Here is a 23,556-nt window from a genome sequence, read left to right on the forward strand (position 1 = left end):
TTGACTGAGGAGGTGAGAGCGCAGTGGTGTATTTACGTCACCGCTTGACGAGCGCTTGCGCGTGGGGAAAGCGCTGCCTAGGTGGGTGGATCTTGTGGAACGCTCGTGCGTCGCGTATGAGTGAAGGTGAATGGAAGGTGCGCCCTGCGCGCGAACGATAGTGGCCTCTGGACGACACATAATTTGACGCAGTCGAACAAGTATGAGGCTCTGGGACTCCTCGCACCGGAACATCGGATTCCGCGCCGAAGCTAAAGATGAGTATGACACACGAATCCTCGTCGGCGTTTCGATGTTATCTACCCTTTCCCATGTCGCGTAACTCGACACTCGGCTCTCTTTTCACTACAACCTCCTTCCGCACCCAGATATCGGCATCCTTATCTCCTTTCGTAGAAGATGGGTTGCGACTTCGCTGACAAGAGATCTCTATATAACTTGACAAATGCCCTGTAACACCCGCGGATGTGTAACCTGACATCGTAGCAACACCCGCATGCTGTGCGCTCCACAGGCCCGAGTCGAGGCTCATCATGAATGGCTTCAGGAATGGGATGGTCGAAGTCATTATACTGGCCACTTGCACTATTTGTCCGCAGACGACGATGTGCCATATTGAGTGGAGAAGATCGCCGTGTTGGGGTAAGGTGCGGATGTATGCGATTTGGGCGGCTGAGGCAAAGACGACGCTGTGATCATTCGTGTTAGTACAAGCGGAGTGGTAAGGCAGTCTTGACAAAGCGTAACACGACTTACACTATGCGTGACCAGAAGCCTGTGATGAGCGTGAAACGTTTTTCCTGGGTAATCTGCAGCGGTAGGACCATCAGTGTCGGTACACCGGCGAGCGCAAGATCAGTCACGATGTTCATGACAGCATTGTAGGTGCGTACGGCGCGCTGAATGGTATTAGCTACTGATTTATACCAGGAAATGCAGATGATCAAACTTACGAGGTCCATACACCTCGGGTTCGTGATATCCCATCTTTGCGGAGACGGACATTGGAAGGCGATAAGGAACACAGCGCTCAATCCCCATAGCACCGTCAAAACACCTGTAGCGCGCATCATCCTCCTGTGTGTGTCGATAGGCGTTACTGACGCCAGCGAGACGAGCAAAGAGCCTTTGGCGGCAACGATCGTAAGAATGCTCAGAATCTCGCTGCTGAATAGAGCCTGACGCTGTTAGCCTTGCGTTACAAAGTCTCCGCAATCTATACCTTCCAGGCCCCATTAATTTGATCCGGTTCGAGGCCAGATGAAAGATTCCCAATCGGCTGGCCCGCTGGACTGAGGAGAGTCGCTGCCTGCCCTGCTGCGAAGACCTGCAATGCTGTTTATCAATGTACGTAGTCATACTTTTCTTCCTCAAGTACATACCAAGGCCACTAGGAGCACAAAGTCGGCTTTGACAAAACGCTTTGACATGGCTTTCTTGGTCGCAAATTGCGCTACGACTGCTAGTATCGAGAAGGCAAGGAAAAGCCATGCGAGGATCTGAATCAATGGTGCTGCATAGCCTTCGTGGAACGCAGGACGCTTGCCAGCATCCATAGCCTTACGTTTGGAAAACATGATGGTTTACGTTTCGGAGTGTAGGGCTGAGCTGTCGTGATGGTCGACCGCGAGGTCATGGCGTTCATGATATAATCCAACACGAAGAACCCAGCTTTTCCTGTCGTTATCTCTGCGCCTCAATCCAACACGCTGTAATTCCATGGTGCCCACGGACGTCTCAGGGCGAAATACATTATGTGGTCCTGCTTCCATCTCACCTTGGAGCTCTTTCATCGAAGATTCCCAGACCCGCTCGGCTGGTATCACACCCACGTAGGCGTGTGAAAATGCTCCTTTCGAGAGCTTGCATGTACGATTAGCTAGCATACGCAAGGGTATGCAAGAAGCTTACTTCTATAGTACTATCACCCCGAAAGGCTTGCGTATGCTTCGCAAGCATATTATGATGTTCCAACGTTGTGATAGGCCGCTTAGAAGATCTGCGCCACATGCGTGCAGACATCCATGCCAGACCACCAATCAGCCGGAGAGCAGACCATGTGCACATGTCGATAAGACGCAAAGAGGAAGGCAGCGGTAAATGAGCCTTGCGGGACATGCCGTGGGTGTTTGTGCGACCATGGCGGCTGCTTCAGACGTCAATGCTTAGCCAATGCTAAGCCTCGCTCGGGACGGTAGCGTCCGCGGCACCTAATCCAGCTTCCACCCGGATCCTGCAGGATGCGGATTTGACAGGGCTCCTTTCATTGAGGTAAGGGTCCGATTGTTGCGCTGGGAAGGAAGACCTGGGGACTCAAAGCCGGTTCAAGCTGTGTAAATCGTGTATGTGGTACTGAGCTAAAAGTATACTTCATGTGTATGCGAAATCGCGAAGCTGGCTCTTGTGTTCGAATATAAATAAAATTGCGCACAGAAGAGCAGACTCGAGCCATCGTGGGAACGCCGTTATCAAGACCCCCGCGCGGCATGCAGTGCGGCAGAGAATGCGGCACAGCATGTAACCTGCTGCATGTTTTTAGCGAGACAATCTGGATGAATCCTCGCGTAACCGACGTTTGAACGCGACGACGTGCATCATAGCTAGTTTAAGTGCCTGCATTTACTTTTTGTTTGCCTCGCACCCATTGCAGTGTTCGTTCCTATCTCTTCTGTTTGATTGCCTCTGTACATACCTCATCCGAAGCCATGGAACTCGGCAACCGAACGAAAGCTGAAGCTGTCACTTCGGCCATGGAGGACGCAGAGCATGATGGTTACACTCGAGATGACAGGGATCTCATGCGGCTGGGCAAGAAGCCTGTGCTAAAGCGTAACTTTGGCTTCATGCAGATCTTGGGTTTCGTAAGTTTGGGTATATGGGACGCGTGAAATACACTGACTTTGTCTTTGTAGTCATGTACTGTGCTGGTGACTTGGGAAGGTATCCTCCAAGTTTCGACTCCCAGTCTTCTCAATGGTGGCCCCGCAGGTGTCTTCTGGGGCTATATACTTATATGGATTGGTTCGTTATCCATCTATACGGTTCTGTCGGAGTTGTCGTCGATGGCGCCCACGGCGGGTGGGCAGTACCAGTAAGAAACCCGATCATGACAATACTCGTGGCTGACATGCTCCTAGCTGGGTTGCTATGTTAGCCCCACCATCGTACAGAAGGTTTCTAAGCTACATCACCGGATGGGTGACACTCATTGGCTGGCAGGCCACTACCGCTTCTTCTGCATACCTTGCCGGAACCATCCTGCAGAGCACAATACTCATGTGCGACGAAAGCTACTCGCCAAAGCCGTACCAGGCGATGCTGCTCGGCTGGGCTGTGCTCGCCTTTGCGGTCATCATCAACACGGTCGGAAGCAAAACACTCGCACACTTCGAAGGATTGATCTTGATACTCCACATCCTGGGCTTCTTTGCAATCCTGATCCCGCTTGTGTATCTCGCTCCTCATAGCAATGCCTCAATCTTCACCACATTCGTCAACACCGGGGGCTGGTCGACGCAGGCGCTTTCGTTCATGGTCGGGCTTCCATCATCCGTGTTCGCCCTGGTTGGTGAGTATTTTTCCTGATGTAGTGACGGGGCCAAGATCGATGCTAATTCAGATAGGTGTTGATTCATGTGTGCACGTAAGTTGCTCTTCCGCCGATCGGTTGCGGTCGTGCTAATCCAAATTTAGATGGCCGAAGAAGTCAAGAACGCGTCTAAAGTCGTTCCACGAGCTATCCAGATCAGCGTATTGCTGAATGGCACACTTGGTCTTGCGATGTTGATCGCGTATCTGTTCTGTCTTGGGGATCTGGACGATGTTCTGGCGTCCTCAGCAACACTCGGATACCCCTACCTATACGTGTTTTTGAAAGGTACCGGCTCAGCTGCTGGGGCTGCGACCATGGCTATGATCATGTGGACCCTCGGCGTCTGCTGTCTGGTGGGCCTCATGGCTGCGACTTCACGACAGATGTGGTCTTTCGCGAGAGACAACGCTATGCCGTTTTCTGCTCAAGTCACCAAGGTGAGTAGCTCTCCCAGTTCACGCAGCCGTCTTGATGCTGACCCTCACAGCTCAATCCTCGAACGCTCATTCCCGTCAACACGATCCTCATCACTGCTGTCATCAGTGTGCTTCTGTCGTTCATCGCACTCGGCTCGTTTGTCGCCTTCAGTAACATCGTCAACCTCAGTATCGGCGGCCTCTACGCTTCATACTTCATCGTCTGCGCCCTGCTTCTGTGGCGACGTCTCAAGGGCATCAGTCCCTACAACGCGCGAGCTGCGATGGTAGGACCAGAGTCGCTGCAATGGGGCCCTTGGAAAGTCCCGGGTGCGTTTGGCGTCGCCAACAACATCTTCGCCTGCGTCTATCTGTTCGTACTGTGGTTCTTCTCGTTCTGGCCGGGCTCGGTCAAAGTGGATGCGCAATCAATGAACTTCAGCTCAGTCACGTTTGGAGGGACCGTGCTATTCGCCATCGTCTGGTATTTTGTAAGAGGCAAGAAAACATATGTCGGGCCCATCGTTGAGGTAGCCTTGTAGTACTTCGGCGGAATGGCGACTTTTGGTAAAGATAGAGCACAGTAGCTTGAGCTGGCTTTCGTTTTCCCTTTCAGCATGCGGAAGGCACAACAGAGCCCGGAGTGCCGGTGCGACGAGAAAGAGAGGCGGTGCCATCGCGATAGATAAATTGATATCGATAGAATGAAAGCGGGATAGCAAGCCCTACGTGCCTAGGTCGATAGCGATGTTTGTGATGCTTCGTGTGCCTGACGAGACCCGCGTCATTCTCGTGTCTCGCTTAGTCATACGCGCCAAGAAAAGGCCAGTGCGCGGTCATCTCTCGTGCCCTGGAGGTGCGCAGCAGGCGTCACTCTACTGCTAACTGAATTCGGTGTCGGCCCCATAACACGTCGTCATTGAGCGAGCTCGCGGTGCTTGAGCTTCCCCGGCAAGCGCGAACAGTTGGCACAGGTCAAACGACATAGATATAATTTTGTGTTTATCTACATGTTTACTCACATGAACCCCATGCGGGGGAGATGAAATGCTTAGCACAAGTACCGCCATAACCGTCGCCTCTTATCCCTGCCAACGCGTCACTCGTCACATCACCTACCACGCATCGCTATACAACCCCCTATACTCCTCACGAACGCGTGTGCATGCTGCTTCCGCGATACTACGACTCGTCATTGTGTAGAACCTGTCTCAATCGCCTCACGCTCGCAACACTTACGGCCCATGGTCAAGGCTGGTTGCAGAGTCCGCTGCGTGCCGAGGAACATGCGCACCGTGTTCATGACCGGAAAGAGTGGTTAAAGGGATGTTGTCTGATGGCTGTGGCGCAGTGTCGGAGGAGGCAGAGCTACTCGCGCCATCCGATGGATGTTGAGGATCACGCGTAACCATCGATGCTCCTATGCCGGAGTCGCCGGTCGACGGTGTCGAAGTGCCAGATGATGAGTTTGGTGAGGTACGTCCCTGTTCGACCTCGCCATCTGGATCGGGTGGTCCATCACCCCCATTTCTGGTCACCAACCACTCGGTAAAGACTTTGAATAGCTGCCACGCCGCCTGCAAGAGCACCAAGTCGGCGATAACAATCGAAAGGATCAGATCACCGGTAGATTTTAACTGCGGCACCTGGCAATAGTATTGCTGCCTGATGACCGAGGGAACAACGCCAAGAGGACCACTGGTCGAGCGCTGGGCGTCGAAGGGAACGCGCTCCGGGCCGAATCGATCGATTGACAGGTATTCGTGTATAGTGGTAAAGTTTGCCGTAAAATACTCAAGTGCTGTCTCATTGGCGAGGATGTTTGGCGTCTCGACCTGTCCCAAGTCCGCAAGGACAGTCGAGTAGGCTCCTTTGGCTAGCATGTCAACAGGTACCCAGATGTTGGGATAGACGCTTCGGTTGTTGAGATCGCCCATAGTGGTTGAATCTTCGTTACCACTGCCAGGCCAAATGTTCTTGAAGCCGATGCCGTTATCCCTGGCCACGATGAAGCGGTAGTTGGGGGTGAAGAAGTCTATGTCGGCAATATCGTCTACTGATTCCGTGGGCATGAGATACACCATGCCCTTCTCGATGGCTTGTTGGCCCTCATTGAGCTTCTTCTTGCGATATTGTTGCATAAACCAGGTTGTGTAGCCCCAGTAGTTGGACATGAGCGACTCGCCCCACCACAGACTCGCGCGCGTCTGCTCGTTGTGGGTGAGGAATTCTCTACCCGAGGAGCGACCCTTCATCCGCGAGAGCGTTGTCGGTGATGGAACGTGGTTGTACGTTTGCGTCAGGTTGAAGAAGACAGTACCTAACGGACTCGAGATCTGGCATGTGGCATACGTTCGGACTGCAGTGTTCCACCCGGCGTAACGAATCTGGTTGGTCGCTTCGTCCAAGGCTTGGAACTGGATCCCAATCGAGACAACAGAACAGTTCTCCAAGATGTTGTTCTGATATGTTAAGGACGGCAGTTCGTTTTCCTGCGTGTCTTGCTCCGTCCAGACAGCTTCGAGTGTGTATGAGAGCGCAGTCTGGTTCGTGAAGAAGGTTGCGTGCTTAGAGAGGTCCGCGGGCATGCACTTGGGTTGTATCCTATACGTACGGGTACAAAGTCAGATCAGTCAGGCAAGTGGTGTTAGATGTGAGTCGAGCATGTCAAAGACATGGCGACCTTTACTCGGATGGAACGTACTTGTTGGTGAGGATATTCCAGGATGGCCAGCCATCTTGCGATCGCTGGGTGATGGTCGCGTTAGGGTCGAATGTTCTCTCCAAGACTAGGTCAAAACCGCTAATGGCGACGTTGATGTATGTGAATAGTGCCGTCAAGCAGAGTCCGCCAACAACGACAACTGGTGTATACCACCGGTACGGATAAGGTCGTACCACAGGGTAAGCAAAGCGTGCCTGATGGGGTTGTGGCATCGTCGTGAATAGTCTGATTTGAGTCTTGGGAGAGCGTGAAAGATAGTGGCGGCAGGAAGTATGTGAAAAGACATCTTTTATATTGACACAATACGCAGCATACAGGAATGCCTCAGTGATTTGGGTGAGGAAGCCTAATGCAATGCGACGAATAGCCGGAAGGATTCACGAGGCAGAACCAAGGCGCTCAGATTGACACTGACGAAATGTTGAGGCTCTGGATGCGGTGTAACATTGCACGAAACAAGCCATGGCTGGAGTCTGACAGCGGGAGGCTGGTCTATCTTTCAGGAAGACGACTTTGCATAACAAAGGGGAAATGCTCATCCAATTCGCGACTGTTGCAATCGAGTGTGTGACCACGCAGATATTCAGGTAGCTTGTAGCCATCCACAGGGGCTACTAGACGCATCACGCAGCTTCTTTGTAGTATTGGATCAAAACGATTCCACCACAAGAGGCAGTCTCGGACAGCGAAAGACTCGCAAGCCGCCTTGCGTTTATTAAGATGCATGTTTCCGCGCAAAACCCACAGAAGTACAGGTTTTATTGTGGGCTGCACCGGACGAAACCTTGGCAGAGGGTGATACAAAACTCAGTGGAGGTCTTGGGGGTTACACGAAGTGGATTCCGCCGCGCAGGACGGAATCGGAAAAAGCAGGTGATAGGCTAGGAGAGCAGCGAACAACCAAGAAGGCGCAGTGATAATGTAAACAATGTTTCGTGACATAATAATGCATACCGTGGCGTGCCGACTCCGTGCATGAAGCAAACATCATCGTGATGCTTGCTCCAGCCTCCAGGAGAACGCCTGAAGCTCTGGGAGACGCAGCCCCACATGGGTATGTACCACAACATTAGAGAAGACCTCGGGAAACAACACTGCCATCGTTTCGCCACCAACTCCTTCATCCCGTACGATGTCGCTTCCTACGCGTCCGTCCAGCCCTCCTCCCTCCCAACCACCTTCTCAATCTCCCTAACCACTTCCTTCAACGGCTTCAAAATCCTCCTTTGATAAATCACAACAATACACTCCACATCCCACATCTCCAACTCCCCGTTCTTAGCACCCTTGTATTTGCCCAACAGCCCAAGCCCCTCCGCAACATCCCCAACAGGCCCCTGCGCAGACCTAAACTTCTGTACCGCGCGTGACCCATCTCGATAAATACTCTGGCTCTTCCTTACAAACAACTCGATAGCCTTTCCCCGCGCGATCAACGACATCAACCCCAAGTCATGGAACGCCTCCACCTGGGCGTCGATATGCGACTTTACGGCTTTCAGCAGAGTCAAAGTTTGGTTGGCGTCAGAGCGTGTCATGACGGTGCCGTAGATGTTTGTTACTTGGCGGGCAAGCCGTTTCTGTAGCTGGAGATGATGTTTCTTTGATGCTAGCGTCTCGAAGTCGGGTTCGGAGTCGTAGGCGAAGTCGGTTTGGGGTGCGGTGGCGTTGGCCATGCGGCCTTTGAGGTAGAAGGATGTGAAGCCTGGCATTGTGGGTGGATTATGGATTGAGGTTTGGGTGGTGTGATGGTTGATGGATGAAAGTCGTTTGGTGGTTTAGTGGTTTAGTGGTTTAGTGGTTTAGTGGTTTAGTGGTTTAATGGTTGAGGAGAGCGAATGGGGTGAACACTCGGTGAGGCTCAGAGACCGAGTCGTTATATAGATTGAGGGGAGCGTTAGTGGCAAGTATCGAAGTTCTGGTTCCTGCTGGTTGCTTGCATGGAGCAGTGAGTTTGCGCTGTGCATGAACGACCGCGTACTTCGAGGTCACAGTGGTTACCACTTCACAAGGAGTGAAAGTCATAAGATGGGAATGAACGCAAAGATCTAGGTTGATCTTCCGGGCTGCGCGCTCGAGCTTCAAGTCTTCGCGGGATACTTTAGGTGTGTACATTAGTGGGTTGGTAAGTCGATAACGGTGGTTTGCCAGGGCTGTTCGTCGGAATGGTCGTCTCCATACTCAACCACGGTAGCCAAGGAAATCTAGGTTGATGAGGCTATATGGAACTGCAAAGAGTCAACGCTCATGACGGTAGTCAATATTAAAGAGCATTGTATACCTAGGATATCATCATAATACATTGGGCTTACAAAATCATTGTGTTCTCTCGACGTTGTCTACATTACCAGCACGTACAACTCCAGCCTTGCAACCGCAGAGAGAACAGTCTTATCCCGCAATAAGGATGGTGACTGCGAGAAACGCAGCTATACGGACGCCAGTTGCCGGTTCAATAGCGGCGATGATGCCGATTGCAAGGACGCTTGCTGCCAGGCTATACTTTATGAGAGGGTCAGAAGCTGCGTAAGGACATCCACGTGTACGGCAGTTTGTGGCAACGCTGTCTACTGTCCAGTCGGATGTAAGGGATGGGACAGTTTGGTGGCGGGGGTAGGCTAGACTCAATGCATGGAGTCTTTGTAGTCTGCGCCTGGATGCACGCATGGCGATGCATTTACAAGCGGCTGTAGAGAAGTGGACTGTTTTCATGGTGAAGTTGATAAGTTCTGGAGTTGTCGTTGTGGGTGCTTGAAATTTGAATCGAGTACTGTGGACGGTATGAAAGACTAGACAAAAGTAGCAGATGTTAATGTTGCAGGCTGTTCACAGTGCAACTTCGCAGTATGGTGTAACTGAACGCCGATGAGGGGTGCATACACAATGTTTGATAGTACTTGGAGAGACAAACCAGGCCGTGATACCTGTAATCCCACTTGGTATCGTTGTCAGCAGGTCAACTTGAGGCGGGGAGGGAAGATATTTCGATGTCACAATGTACAAAGTAAAGAGTGGCGGCATCTTGTCATTCTGGATCGAATGAAAGTTGAATGTATTGATGAGAAGCCCCAAGCAGCAAAACAATGTCGAGATGAGTGTCGCAAACGATAGCTCTTCGTTCTCAGTGAGGCACAAAATGTCCCATCTAGATCTTGTCATGCTTGCCCTTATTACCAACCTTAGGCTGTCGCTGTCGAACCATGGGAATGCATTCTCAAGTCGAATATCGATACTCTCCAGACCAGTGGGATTGCTATACTTGGTCAAATGATCTGGAACAGCTCAAAAGCCACCTGGGAGCGAACGGGGAGTAATCCTGGTGCGTTGAAGGGCCGCTTTCGCCATGTTATCCAGTTCTCTCGAGGCGTCATCCAAAAACTGCATGCAACGGTACAGAAATCCACGAGTGTACTATCGAAGCCGATCCTCTGTCCGAGAAGTCAGCTTTATGGGCCCGTGACCATCTTGTTCAACTTTTCCAACTCACGCATTTTGTTCAGCTCGTCCAGGATTAACTGGAGCTCGTCCTCGTCCATGTTCAGCGAGGGAATGAGGGTGGTGGCCTCTTCTGCGGTGTCCGGGGTAAGCGTTCCTAGCAACCTTGTCAGCATCACGTCCTTTCCCTTCCTATTCGTGTATTACCAAGCAGTGCCTTCTCGACAACGGAGATCTCAGGGTGCGCATCGAAGAGGGCAGCGATCGAGTGCAGACTGTCTTCCTCCTTGTAGCGGGCGAAGTTGTCTAGGTAGTCGAGGAACTGTGTGATGGTTCTGCTACAGTCAGTCTTGGCTCTTTCCTTGACGCTTCCCATGTGTCGTGTCTTCTCGAGGCGACTCACATGCTGTCGTTGTATATCCTATCGCGTAGAGGGTTGTTCTCGGGGTCCTTCTTCTTCCGGGCCTCGTGGACGGCTGTGACGACGGCGCGCGCTTCGGAGACGGAGAGGGCGTGGACGTCTTCAAAGTCGCCTAGCTTGATCTCAGAGCCCATCTCCTCCTCTTGCTGCACCGGGGGCTTCGGGCGCGAGACTAGCCTCGGGGCCTTGAAGACGGGTGGCTCCTGCCTCTGGGGCGGCGCGTGTTCTCCCTCTCCTTCCATGGCGAAGGGGTGTAAGGGTATGTGGTAGGCTGGTAAACGACGGTAGGCAAAGGTATAGACGCGGTCGGTGAGTTGTGATGGTCTTTGTTGGATATGCGCAGGTTCTTTGGGCGGTGCGCGAGCTCGGTCCTGCTAGTAAAAGCGGCGGAGCTAGAGTGAGAGCGGGTGAGAGCGAGTGAGACTTGTAGGACGGCAGTGACGACAGACGTGCCTTCCAACCACAAATAACAGCCTCACCAGATGGAAGTCGCGACTGTCGAGATCTCAAATGCCAAGACTCTCCGAAAGCGCTAGCGACACCCATGAACCTTGAAACGAACAGCCTTCCCCGCCCGGCGCGCTGACTTTCATCGGCCTGCAGACGGCCTGCAGTGCGTTATGCTCCAGGAATAGCCTGCCATGTACCGAGGATGCTGAGGGAAATATCTCGTGTGTGCGCTGGACGTATAATATCTTGTGTAACGTCTTCACAACCCACCAGCTAGCCGCATGCGCACCGGCAGCGCAGAACAAGTGCATAATGGCATACTAATGCCGGCTCTCTTAGAGGGCTAAAATAAGCTCAAGGGGTCCCAAGGCGCCGATGCTGCTGCCGGCCATCTGCCTGTACATCGCAATCAGCGTGCACCGAAGCGGCTAGCGCCGTCTGCAACATGCAGTCCACTCCTCGAACATTGACCACAGCCGCAGTGACACAGGAACAACCACCAGCCTCACACCCCAAGCCGCCTCCTGCGAATTTTCCGCCAAGCGACCTCTGATTGCGCTTTTGCGAGTTGCATGTCCGGTGCTGCTCCCTCTTGCTACTTGCCTTGCCCGCCCTGACCGCGTTTCATCCACCGCTCAGGGTCCTCGTCCTATGCCCCCCATAGCACGCCGGGCCTAATTCACCACACGCCTGCTCCTCCGCGGCGACCGCATGCCGTCCGAGTTGCTTTTGCGCCCATTGTACATAGCATCCCTTACACCCAGCCCAGCCCGCCCTGCCAGACGCCGCGCATTGCTAGACAGAGCGCGCTCGCCAACGCATCGCCGCCCTTCTACCCTTGGCCACCTCCCCGGGTAGATCCACCGCGACTCGACACCCCTCGTCCGCGGCACCTCCTACCAACGCCGCAGCTCATCCGACAAACGTCCTCTGACAAACCCGTCCCTGCCACCTCTCGCCTCCCTGTCGCGCGCCCCTCCCACCTCGGCTACGCCACGCACCCGTTCCGGACCCTGCATCGAAGTGGAGGATTGTCGAAGCTGGCGTAACTGGACATGGGAACACCGGCGGAGGGACCGCCTCCGATGGATCATCAGGGCGCCCAGTCACAGTACAACTACGACCCGCGCAACAATGGCCTCTCCAGACGCGCCACCGACGAGGCCGCATCCTCGTCAACCAGTCTTGCGCCCTACGACCGCACCAACTACCCCCCGCGATCGTCGACCGACCCGGGGGACCAGAACCAGCCCGTCGCCAAACCCAAGCGAAGCGGGAAGATATGTGGAAAGTGTGGGGAAGGCCTGACTGGACAATTTGTGCGAGCCTTGGGCGACACCTACCATTTGGAATGCTTTACTTGTCACGTAAGACACCCATGTTGTTTTCTGGATAGGAGGAGTTGGGCGTACGCACGTCTCTTGATCTCTAGCGACGCGAGCCCGCGCATCGCTGTCCTGGATGGACTGCTCCCAATTGTCTCGCGCGCAATAATTCTCTACGTAGCATCTCTGATCACAGTGCTGACCTGCTTTCTAGGACTGCGGTAAAATCGTTGCCTCCAAGTTTTTCCCCGTACCCGACAAGCCACCCGGCCAGTACCCCCTCTGCGAAACCGACTATTTCCGACGTCTTGATCTGCTCTGCTTCGAATGCGGGCAGGCCTTGCGCGGCTCATACATCACAGCGTTAGACCGGAAATACCACATTGAGCACTTTACCTGTTCCGTGTGTCCTACCGTTTTCGGCGCCTCGGACAGCTACTACGAGCACGAGGGCAGCGTCTACTGTCACTACCACTACTCCACCAAATTCGCCCAGCGGTGTAACGGCTGTCAGACATCGATTTTGAAGCAGTTCGTCGAGATCTTCCGAAATGGGCAGAACCAGCACTGGCATCCGGAATGCTACATGATCCACAAGTACTGGAATGTCAGGCTTCATTCCACAGGCCAGCCTGTCATCGAGCGTCTGCAGGATGCCGATGGCGACGCGACAGATGAGGTGCGCGAGAGCGTCCGCCAACAGGAGGAAGAGATCGAAGCCAAGGTCAACTGGATCTGGAAGACCCTTTCGGCTTTCGAGGAAAAGTCCGCGACCTGCATCTCCGACATGCTCCTGCACGTCAGTAACGGTGCCTACGTCGACGGTGTCATGGCAGCCAAAAAGTTCATTGTGCACGTCGAACTGCTTTTCGCGGCCGCCGACGCGCTCGATGCGCAATTGATCGTCAGGACACCCAAGGGATTGACCTATTCGCGCGAATCAAAGCTACTTTGTAAGAAAGTGGTAGCCTTCTTCGCGCTTCTTACCCAGTCCCAGGGTACTGGCGTGCGACGACTGGGCGTGACCCAAGAATTGCTGTCCCTGGTTACTGGCTTAGCCCACTATCTGAAGCTCCTCATCCGCATATGTCTGCAGGGTTCTCTAAAATTAGAGCGCGAGACCCGGAGCTCCACCGGTTTGACCAACTTCCTTACCCAAGTAAACTCACTCGATGCGCGGTTGGAGGACGAGGCCCAAAGAGACCAGGCGGCTGAGTCCGCGCGGCTTGTCCCAAGATGGGCTGACGCATGTCCAATATGCGATGCCCAGGTCGAAGACAAGTGTTTACACCTAAACAACATGTCGTACAATTACAGCTGCATGGTTTGCCGGGGGTGCAATGCCGACTTGCGCCATAGCCCTCAGAGCGCTTACTGGAGTAAATCGAAGCGAAGCATCTTCTGTCCGGCATGTGCAGCAGCGCAGCCAGACGCTGAGAACGGTTTCGAGCAGGTCACCAAGCTGCGCCAATATGTGCACCTACTAAACGTGGCGCATGCGCGTCTTATGGCGACCCTGCGATCCAGTGGCGCATTGCCACACACTTCAGGTAAGAATAACTCTCCGTAACAGATCACCTCGTCACCACTCATCTTGACACTCCGACTCAGATTTCTGGAGCCGCTTCCGAGATTACATTCGTCCCACTAATGACTTGTAGATGATCCCAACCTGGCAGGCTATGATTCCACACAGGGACATCGCCTTGGGGATGACCCGCCGCATTTGCGACCAGACACACGATCAAAGTCGTATGGAGGGACATCAGCAACAGATAGTCAAAACAGCAACAATGCCGCCTACGAGCAATCCATGTCTGACATCAAGCGCCTACGATCGACACGACTTGACAAGCACCTATCCAACACGATGAAACGTGCGCGCGCATCACGAATCATTGACGGTCCAGAGGGTCTCGAAGGAGAGGGACAAATGCGAGGAGGAATGCAAATCGTTCAGGAACGCGAGCTAGGGGGCGACGCCGACGCTGTAACACTCGCTGTGAACTCTCTCGCTCTAGACGACATTGCTCGCATGGCTGCGTTGGAGCAGCAACGAGAGCAACGTCCAAATGCATTCCGCGCTGGTGGAAGCGCACTACTGGGACGAGAAGATCAACCGAAGCTGCAGAATGGCCATCGTCGCGACTTCTCTGGCGCCCAGGATCTACAACAGATGACCGAAGGTCGCTCACGAACCTACTTCTCGGAGCTGTCGCCACTTGAATACTTCAAACTGAAGGGCCTTGCAGTACTCCAGCTTGGCCTCTTGCTCGACGACAATCAGTACAACCAAGGCGATCTGCTCGATCTCATCGAGTCGAAGAAAAACAACTTCTGGGGCAAGATCGGGTTCGGCAAAGCGTTCAAGGCCGACAAAAGCAAGCCGAAGAAGGGCGTTACAGGAGTCGAGAAGCCAGTTTCCGACAAAGCAACTTTCCGACAGTCGCTTGAGTACCTCGTGGAAAAGTATGGTGATGAGTGCACGGAGGGTGTAGGACCGGGCGCTCTCAAAGTTCCAGCTCTGCTCCAGGATTGTATCACTGCGATGAGAAGTATGGACATGTCCATCGAGGGTGTGTTCAGGAAGAACGGCAACCTCAAAGCTCTGCGCGAACTTGAGGAAGAAATTGACGCTCACGGGGTTCAGAAAGTCGACCTGAATACCAAGAACCCAGTCATACTCGCCAACCTCCTGAAGCGCTTCCTCAGGTTGATGCCTGAGCCGGTATTGACATTGAAGCTATATAGGCTGTTCATGGTGGCTAATGGTAAGTCGCTTCATCTCACCCGTCGTGCTTGACTAACAGTAACAGACATTGAGGATGAGGCACAAAGAAAGAAGGTCTTGCATCTCGTGCTTTGCCTGCTGCCCAAGGCCCATCGCGACACAATGGAAGTCCTATTCTGCTTCCTGAACTGGGTTTCATCGTTCCACACTGTTGACGAAGAGACTGGCAACAAGATGGACACCTGGAACATCGCCACCGTTATGGCTCCCAACATTCTGCGAGAGAGCAATGACAAAGAAGTCAAGAGCGTGGACCAGGGCGCGGTCAAGGTCGTGTTTGATCTCATCGAAAACAACGATGAGTTCTCGGAGGTATGTTGCTCCGCCATACTACCAATCCACTTTCATACTAACGTCAACAGGTACCTCCCGAGATCATGGAACTACTCAGCGATGAAGTGTCCGACATGAGCGCGAAGGAAATCATGCGCCAATGGGAGCAGCGGGGGAAGAACCCTCTGTCAGCTCCTACGCCATCACCCAGAGACCAAACCGGCACAGCTTCCAGGAAAGACCAGCGCAATTCGCCTCAAGTCACGACGGCGGACAACAACCCCTCGGCTCAAGCTGGCGAAGCGTCCGTTCGCCAGATCCCCGGCGGGGGTGCTCAACCTATGGGCAGCAATCAGCACAGCCCCACACCAGGGTACGACCGAAATACACCCAACCCTGCATTCGCCCAGAATCCCCAAGCTTCTTCCGACGGCCACCGCACTGCATCGCCTCATCGGCACAGCTACCGCTCGCCCGGCTTCCAAAAACATACACAGATTGGCACCGCGGGCGCTGGATGAGACACGACCACTCTCTTTTTGGAACCCTCCCGGAGTACAAGGCGTTGACTGCATGCAACCATCTAAGCATGGCTTGAGCGAAAAGCATTCAATGAGCGGTGAATTCTATTCTATACCCCTGGCCAGAGTCTACGTTATGACATCTAGACTGGCCAGTCCATCTTCTCACGCATCGGCTTGGCATAAGTTTGACGAAACCTGTTTGATTGCATTGTAGGGCATCCTGCGCTTTGCGCGATGCGTTACTGGAAGGAACCACATTTTTTTGCTGGCAGCATTGGTATGGGCGTTTTCTGGGTAATCACATTGTGCCATATACGATCTTGGCATTGTTTACTGGTGGGCGCGACTATGCGCGTGCGAGTGCGGAGTGCGGAGTGCTTTGTAGAGGTTGTGTTTGAGAGTGTGAAGAGTACTACGGATTTGGGGGATGGGTGGACTTGCATGGCCGAGCTGCGTGGAAGCTGCATAGGCTGCTGCAGTAGAAGTCGAGCCGAAGGTGGAGATAATGTATGAAGTCGCGCGATGTAGTCTTCAAGGACTTACGTTGCCTACTGTTGGTAGATGGCTTTTAGAAGCCGGTGTAGGTATCTGATCATTCTCCCACTCTCTACGTCATCTTTCGTCTTGTTGTTTACGGTGCGAGGGACGCGGCTTCCTCATCTTCACTAGCCCGGCGGTCCCACTTGTTGTCAACCACCTTTGCTAGACTCATCTCACCTGCAGCGAAACTTCACTTCACCGAAAGATCTCTCCTTTCACTTCATTTTCCTCGCTCTGACATGGCATTCATCGCTCACTCATAGAGAGCATCACTTCGCAGCTGCGTCTGTCTTCCAGAAACCTTTATACCGCAGCTACCGCTACCTGCCTCTGCCGTAGCCTCCACTCGCATCACGCGCTATCCGCACGATGGATCCCGAGACTACTCGGATCGTGTTGAAGCTTCAACTGGACGACGTACACGCCATCCTGAAGGCTTTGCCCAGCACTAGCAACGATGGTGCCGTCAACAGCGAGCGAGTCGCTTTCGCCGCGCTCCGCGATGAGCTCACGAGGAAATGGCAAGAGGTACATGGTCGTGTTTTCGCGCACAACATGATCAGGAAAGAGAATGCTGGCCGAGAGTCGTTTCGGAAACTCTTGAATGAGGAGCAGCAAGCTGAACGTGAGTGCAAGCTACTTACCCATCGCACTCATAGCAAGACTAACGTAGTCAAGGTGACCATGACATGGCTTGCACACTCGCTGGACAGCCGGTACCTCAGCGTCCTGTGGTGTCAGCCGACAATGGCGTGCACAACAACGCAGCAGCACAGAAGCAGGAACCCATCGACCACCGAACACTCGCCAGTGACAACTTGCGGTTCGATCTCAGTGGCACTCAAGTCGCTCCAACCAGGCCCGAGCCTCAACAAGGCAAGAAGCGTCTTGCTGAGGACGACCCGAAGCCCGCTCCAGCATCCAGTAACTTCAAGCGTGCGCGTGTCGACGATGCGGATGACCGAGACAAGAACTCTGTCACACCATATACGCATGAATCATCACTCAAGAAGCGCGCCGCTTGCGTCGACGCCGCAATACTTAGGGAGAAAGATGACGGACGAACCAAGCGAACCAAGCTGGACCCTCAGGCCGAAACTGCTCCGATTGCAGACGCCACGAAAGTCCCGTCGTCTGACACGGTCTGCGAGAAAGAGCATGTCCAGACTGGAGCTAAGCCTGATCTTGTTCTGTCTCGGACCTGCTCCTCATGCTTCGACATGCACCCCATTCGAGACACGATTCAGCTTCAATGCAGAAACACTGGCGATGCTGAGCGTCATGCATACTGCCGCGACTGTATCATGGGCCTTTTCGAAGCTTGCATAACAGATTCTTCGCAATTTCCACCGCGATGTTGTAATCAGATCCTACCGGTCTTTGCCTGCATCCCTTTTCTGCCACCCGAACTCTTCGCTCGATATGTAGCCAAACGAGAAGAACTGGAGACGCGAAACCGAACGTATTGCAGCAACTTCCTGTGCGCCAAATGGGTCAGACCCTGCAACATCGCAGCAGGCATAGCTACATGCGTGAACTGCGCCCAGAAGACGTGTGCCACGTGCAAGAAGAAGCAGCATGCTGGTCTCTGTCTCGAAGACCAGGATGTGAAGAAGCTCATGGATGTTGCAAAAGCCAAGCGCTGGAAGACTTGCCCAAAGTGCAAAGAGATGATAGAACTTGAGGCTGGCTGTTACCATATCAAGTACGTATGACCGTCCTACGCTTACTACATTGATCTGACTTTGCAGGTGCCGCTGCCAACATCAGTTCTGCTACCTTTGTCTTAAGAAGTGGCGTACATGCAGATGCCCCACTTGGGACGAGCGGAATATCACTCCTGAACCGATACTCGCCAACAATGCTGCCCCAAATGTCGTCAACCCTGCCAACGTTGCGCCGCGCGTCCCTGGACTCGTTGCTGCACGAGTACCCGTCTTCAATGCTGCTCAAAGGGTTGCGAACATTCTCAACGAAGAGGCGCTTCTTCCGTTGGCAAACCCACCTGCACCTGCAGCCGCTCCACAACCGAACGTGCAGGCCGATCTACCTCGAGCCCAACCACGGCGTAACCGGAGAAGGAACAGACAGCATCATGTTCATGTGTTCGACCGATACTACGTGAGTCAGGGTGAGAATACCGAGTGTGATCACTGCGGATTCATGGACCGCTGGGTCAATGGCTGTCAAGGGTGTGACTTGCGGATATGTCGGCTGTGTACGAAACACGACCTCTGAGAGGAGCCAACGTGATAAATACACAGCCTGTGTGCAAATACATGTCAAGAATGAGGAGCTCGCTATGTTTGATTATATCCACTACGCGCTCTTCATCGATAAGCTATGTACCCGATCGCGAGCGACAGGAAAGGAAACTATACAGGCATGTCTTAGTAGCTTTATGAACTCAGCATGTGTATAGGCAGAAATACTATAGTATAATTTCCTGCATCAACTCATGCACTTCAGCCACTCTACTTCTTCACAGCAACAACAAACAGTCTCGGGTATCCCAAAAGCACCTTCCCATCCACGAGCTCCGGATACTCGCCCTTCAGCCCCCTCTCATACTCCTCCAAAAACGCCTTCTTCGCCTCCTCCCCTTCAATTCTATTGAGATAAGGTTGTAACCCCGTCCCCTTGACCCACTCCACAATCGCGCCCGCATCCTTGAGCACATGCATATATTTTGTCCTCCACACATTAACCAAACTCGCCTCCCCAACCAACGCATTGTAAAACGCACTCGGCTCCTCAATAGGATCCAAATCCGGTCTTGTCGCATCTTTCAAATCCCCAATCTGCGTATCCGCGAAGGAGTCCGACCACACTTTCCCTGCTTGCAACGCCGTCTCACGCATCATCCGGTGCGACGGCTCGTGGTAGTTATCCGGGACCTGGATCGCTATTACGCTCCCGCTTTTCAGCGAAGAAAAGAGGCGCGCGAGCGTGGGTATGCGTTCGGAAGACCGGAGCCAGTGGAACACCGCGTTGCTGAATAACACGTCCACGTCTCCGTCTGCTTTGAACGTCGCCAGATCTCCTCGTGTGAAGTCTACGCTGTCTTTCCCTTCAAATTCTGCATTTGCCTTTTTCAACATGTCGGGGCTACTATCCATGCCCGTGATGCGCGCAGAGGGAAACGCATCGAGGAGGACTTTTGTACTATTTCCAGGCCCGCAGCCGAGGTCGTAGATACGCGGTGTTGAGCTGGTGATGTTGGGTTGGATTTGAGAGACGAGGTCGTAGACGGCGCGGAGGCGCTCGTTGTTGAATTTGAGGTACTGTGTTGCTGACCAGTCTTTTTTTGGTGGGGGTTCTGTTGACATTCTCGCGGTTGTTGTGCTGAAGGGCTGGTGTTGTTGCTGATCGCTGTAGAGTCTGGGTTGAGTTGCTTTTTGTGATCGACGGTCGTGGAGTGTGTGCCGTTGGTTAAATGGACACGATGTTGTGACGATGGTTGATAGACTGCGGATATGTATCCGCGGGTGTAGTGCGGCTAGGCGGGCCGATTGAAGGGTTCGCGAACTGCGGAGGAGTGGGCAGGCCATCTGCGCAGAATCTGTGCATCAGCTGGGGAGACGGCTAATGATGCTTGAGTAATGCTTGAGGTGATTAAGTATGTACAAGGAGTGACAAGCTCTTCGGAAAAGCGCCGTGCTGAGGTCTGGAAGCTCAGCTCAGCGAATCAGATTGCATGTGTGGGGTACGAGGCTAGCGGATGGGGTTAAGATCGGCGTATGTCCGGGGTGCCGCATCACGCAAGAGGCCTACAGCTTGCTGTCTGTAGCCGGAAAAGACACTTTTGCAATTTCATGAAGCACGATTTCGTAGTGGGTCAATTCTACTTCCGTTTTATCAAAGAAGCCTCAATGTTGGTCCCGATATGTCTTGCTACCAAACATTACCTCATGATGGAAAGGACACAAGGAAAGCTATCGACTCTGGAAACAAACTTGCTGAAGGCGCAAAGGCACTAGAATCGCGGAGGCATCATTCCCGGACGACCCATCTTGTCACCACCATGTTTACCTGCCGTGATCTCGGGATAAGCCGTGCTTCCCTCGTCGTATTCAATCGGTTCTTCGTCGTTGTCTGGCACGCGCGCGCTGGTGCTGAATACCTTGACTGAGAGTGTCTTTTGGTCTGGGAACTTTACCCGTTCACCGTTTTGCTAGAGGTATAAGTCAGTTTTGATATTAGGCATGACGTGGGGTGGACTCACATCATAGACATTCCAGGTCAACTTCTCGGTCAAGAAAGGCACCACGTCGCTGGGCTCCAGGCTCTTCAAGCTCTTGTTTTCAATCTGCTCGACGAGATAAGGTGTGATACTTGTTGTACCGTTCATCAACTTCTCCGGTGTTGAGGGATCTTTCTCGGTGTGCACGTCGTCGAGTCGCTCTGGCATCAACATCATCCAGCTTCCCACGTCGACAACTGGGTCGGAGTTGAACATGCCGCCTAGTGAATACTTGACGATGAACGATGGTGGAAGTTTGGAAGCAATGGCTTGTGTCTCGATGATCCAGTCGGTGTAGGTGCCGTTACTTTCCTCGAGTGTTTCTCCGAATGGCGTTGGCTTGGTACTCATGACTGTAACTTTGCTCTGTGCGCGTGCGCGCCCACTATACATCCTCGCGATCTGCGCTGTGACGTCTGCCTGATAGGCTTGGTCTGAAGCGAACTTCCAGCGCCGTGTTTCCGGGTAGGCATAGCCTAGGACAGTGGTGTTGCGACAGTCGTTGAAGGTCATGAATTTGCCAGGGTCCTTTCTGAACGGGAGGAGTTCAGTGTTTGCGTCAACGTCTTGGTAGTCGTCAAGATAGACGTTGCCGTGCGGTCCTATGCTTGACTTTTCCATCCAAAGATCAGGGTGCGCTCCCTGGTATAGTGCGAGTAGGCGGTCGACGTTGCTGACGGTCTGTTAGCTTATGTGAATCTAGGGATTAAGCGCACTTACGCATGATGTAACATGAAGAGAGGTTCGTATGACGAATACTCCAGCGGCCACATATGACCGGGGGTAGACGTGGTGGGATCGTAGCCACCGCCGATAACGCCGTGTATCCAACCATGCGGGTCTTCTAGTATACTAGAGAATCGCGAGAAAGTGCTCGCTCGGAAAGCTACACCAACCTGAGATATCAGATTGGTGGACTGAGCACTGAAGGCACTGACAAACATCGATTGTCGCGATGTCGCATTGGCGGTCGCGTCACTCGGCCATCGTATCGTTGAACTCATAGAGGCCCACTGCATGATGGTTTAGAAACTTTGTATCACGATCTTCCAAGATTGAGACCTCTTACCTTTTGATCAAAGCCAGCGGGTACAGGGTTGAACTTGTAGGAATACAGCGGATTTGACACCACCGTTAGACTGCCGTCCGTATCCGTCACCGCTATTTCGGGGGCTGTAAAGAAGTCGGGAACGGGGCCAATGGTGGTACCTTGAGCCCAGTCCCAGTAAGGTATGCGGAATTCGTTTGCTGCCTTGAGATACCGTTCGATCTGATCGGCGGGTGCTTTTTTAGCGATATCGTAGACATGGCTTGACAGTGATTGCTACGATTAGTCAGTATCATTGTGGTTATTCTTCTAGGGAAAGGTGGAGGTGCGAAGGTATAAAGCTCACCTCGAATAGCGCAAGGTATGGGCGATGCCAACCTAGGAACAACTCATTGCCATGCGGGCAGTAGCCAGCCTTGCCAATCTTGTTTTTCTTTCCTGGTGCGTCACCCCAAACATCGTAAGGCCTTCCATGTATCGCTGAGGACAATGTCAGTAAGTGTTGAGCCATGCTGATAGCGGATGTACTCACATGCGATACCGTAGAATGAGTTGGGATTGTTCTGGGCAGTTGTATGAAGTTGTCGCAGCGCCAAGATGTAGAGACTCCATTGATCTGGCGCGTTGTTCTTCAAGTCCCTCACCTCTCGGCGCACATAGACGTTGCCTGTGAAAAGTTAGCGGTGATCGATACACGTGCGGTCTAGCTGAGTACTAACCGTTTTCGTCTCGCGACTTCACTCCAGTCACTACGCCCACTGCGGACTGACGGACGGTATGAGAGCTCTTCCTTTCCGATACAGGCGTACACGTGACGTATGATATCAAAAGCCACGGTATTAAGTATCGAGCGAGCCACGGGATGAGCATGGTGAGCGACTGTCGCGTCAAACGAAGGGTATATCTGCGGAGAGCCGGTCAGAGGGGAGCAAAGAGACATATATTTGTACATCAGAGCCTGCAGTCCCTGCGTGTAAAACAGACTAGCCACATTGAGGTCATATGCGGTGAGAGTGAGTGACGATCGCGCCTGTCATCCACAGTCGAAATACTAGGTTTAGGAGCCCAAAATGAAAACAACTGGATGTTGCATAGGGACGCGATACGACAGCAAAGCTTGTTGCGGACCAGAGTTGTTGGTCTCCCAGGCCTGTGTTGTTGTTGTGATGACAAGAGATGTGGTAGCGAAGGCGTGCCCTGAACCAAGGAATTTGCTGGGTGAAATGTGACGCACTCACCTTGTGACGCGATGAAAACGAGAAATATAGCACGACAAGTGTGAGTTGCCCACTGTTATGGGAGGATATACCGCTAATGCAGCAACGCAGTATGAGAGCAGGCGTGGCGGGTGCGTTGTAAGTTTACCCTCCCGCTGGCGTTCTTCTAGAAGCGGAAAAGAGAGATGCGACGATGACAGTTGGTGACTTAAATTACAGGGCGAAAGCTAGCGATTGAGATAGAAAGAGAGCGTGGGATGTTTGAGTCGAAGGTGCATCGACGAAAGAAGCATCGTCAAGGGGTTTGTTGACGTGCCAGAAATGTGCTTTTCTGATCACGACCTCGTCTCTCCCGCACCGGTAGTTATCAAGTCGTAGGAGCACAGAATAACATTGCTCCAAGGTCTTCGCGAATAGCCGTTGTGTGAAACATCAGCCGGATACATTACCGCAAGCAATCTTACATAGTTTCGACCGCGGTTTCGGATCGCATGCTGGCTGTCAACGCCAAATATGGTTCGCACGACGCATAAGCTTTTCAGCCTAATCCGCAACT

The 23,556-nt window shown here is 53.0% G+C and overlaps 8 protein-coding genes across 8 annotated transcripts; 3 read left to right on the forward strand and 5 right to left on the reverse strand.

Moving 5' to 3' along the window:
* Nucleotides 1–295: 295 nt before the first annotated feature.
* On the reverse strand, nt 296–1,577 carry J4E87_006310 (uncharacterized protein; the record flags this gene model as incomplete). Its single annotated transcript, XM_049377915.1, has 5 exons — nt 296–689; nt 757–899; nt 954–1,178; nt 1,223–1,327; nt 1,383–1,577. 5 exons carry the CDS (start codon nt 1,575–1,577, stop codon nt 296–298), a joined length of 1,062 nt encoding a protein of 353 aa, XP_049232482.1.
* A 1,128-nt stretch (nt 1,578–2,705) lies between these two features.
* Nucleotides 2,706–4,550, forward strand: J4E87_006311 (uncharacterized protein; the record flags this gene model as incomplete). The annotated part of the gene is made up of 4 exons (XM_049377916.1): nt 2,706–2,861; nt 3,220–3,564; nt 3,694–4,029; nt 4,080–4,550. 4 exons carry the CDS (start codon nt 2,706–2,708, stop codon nt 4,548–4,550), a joined length of 1,308 nt encoding a protein of 435 aa, XP_049232483.1.
* Nucleotides 4,551–5,243: 693 nt separating this feature from the next.
* Nucleotides 5,244–6,596, reverse strand: J4E87_006312 (uncharacterized protein; the record flags this gene model as incomplete). Its single annotated transcript, XM_049377917.1, has 1 exon — nt 5,244–6,596. The coding sequence occupies one exon, from the start codon at nt 6,594–6,596 to the stop codon at nt 5,244–5,246; it is 1,353 nt and encodes a 450-aa protein (XP_049232484.1).
* Nucleotides 6,597–10,179: 3,583 nt separating this feature from the next.
* Nucleotides 10,180–10,831, reverse strand: J4E87_006313 (uncharacterized protein; the record flags this gene model as incomplete). Its single annotated transcript, XM_049377918.1, has 3 exons — nt 10,180–10,325; nt 10,376–10,503; nt 10,572–10,831. 3 exons carry the CDS (start codon nt 10,829–10,831, stop codon nt 10,180–10,182), a joined length of 534 nt encoding a protein of 177 aa, XP_049232485.1.
* A 1,263-nt stretch (nt 10,832–12,094) lies between these two features.
* On the forward strand, nt 12,095–15,949 carry J4E87_006314 (uncharacterized protein; the record flags this gene model as incomplete). The annotated part of the gene is made up of 5 exons (XM_049377919.1): nt 12,095–12,406; nt 12,579–13,914; nt 14,026–15,135; nt 15,181–15,467; nt 15,518–15,949. 5 exons carry the CDS (start codon nt 12,095–12,097, stop codon nt 15,947–15,949), a joined length of 3,477 nt encoding a protein of 1,158 aa, XP_049232486.1.
* A 912-nt stretch (nt 15,950–16,861) lies between these two features.
* J4E87_006315 (uncharacterized protein) lies at nt 16,862–18,207 on the forward strand (the record flags this gene model as incomplete). The annotated part of the gene is made up of 2 exons (XM_049377920.1): nt 16,862–17,117; nt 17,171–18,207. The coding sequence occupies 2 exons, from the start codon at nt 16,862–16,864 to the stop codon at nt 18,205–18,207; spliced, it is 1,293 nt and encodes a 430-aa protein (XP_049232487.1).
* Nucleotides 18,208–18,966: 759 nt separating this feature from the next.
* J4E87_006316 (uncharacterized protein) lies at nt 18,967–19,821 on the reverse strand (the record flags this gene model as incomplete). Its single annotated transcript, XM_049377921.1, has 1 exon — nt 18,967–19,821. The coding sequence occupies one exon, from the start codon at nt 19,819–19,821 to the stop codon at nt 18,967–18,969; it is 855 nt and encodes a 284-aa protein (XP_049232488.1).
* A 647-nt stretch (nt 19,822–20,468) lies between these two features.
* On the reverse strand, nt 20,469–22,653 carry J4E87_006317 (uncharacterized protein; the record flags this gene model as incomplete). Its single annotated transcript, XM_049377922.1, has 6 exons — nt 20,469–20,666; nt 20,718–21,416; nt 21,805–22,059; nt 22,130–22,263; nt 22,316–22,450; nt 22,503–22,653. The coding sequence occupies 6 exons, from the start codon at nt 22,651–22,653 to the stop codon at nt 20,469–20,471; spliced, it is 1,572 nt and encodes a 523-aa protein (XP_049232489.1).
* Nucleotides 22,654–23,556: the final 903 nt, after the last annotated feature.

The sequence above is a fragment of the Alternaria ethzedia genome, assembly GCF_023757985.1.
Source record: "Alternaria ethzedia strain BMP 0044 chromosome Unknown scaffold_14, whole genome shotgun sequence".
NCBI classification, from domain to species: domain Eukaryota; kingdom Fungi; phylum Ascomycota; class Dothideomycetes; order Pleosporales; family Pleosporaceae; genus Alternaria; species Alternaria ethzedia.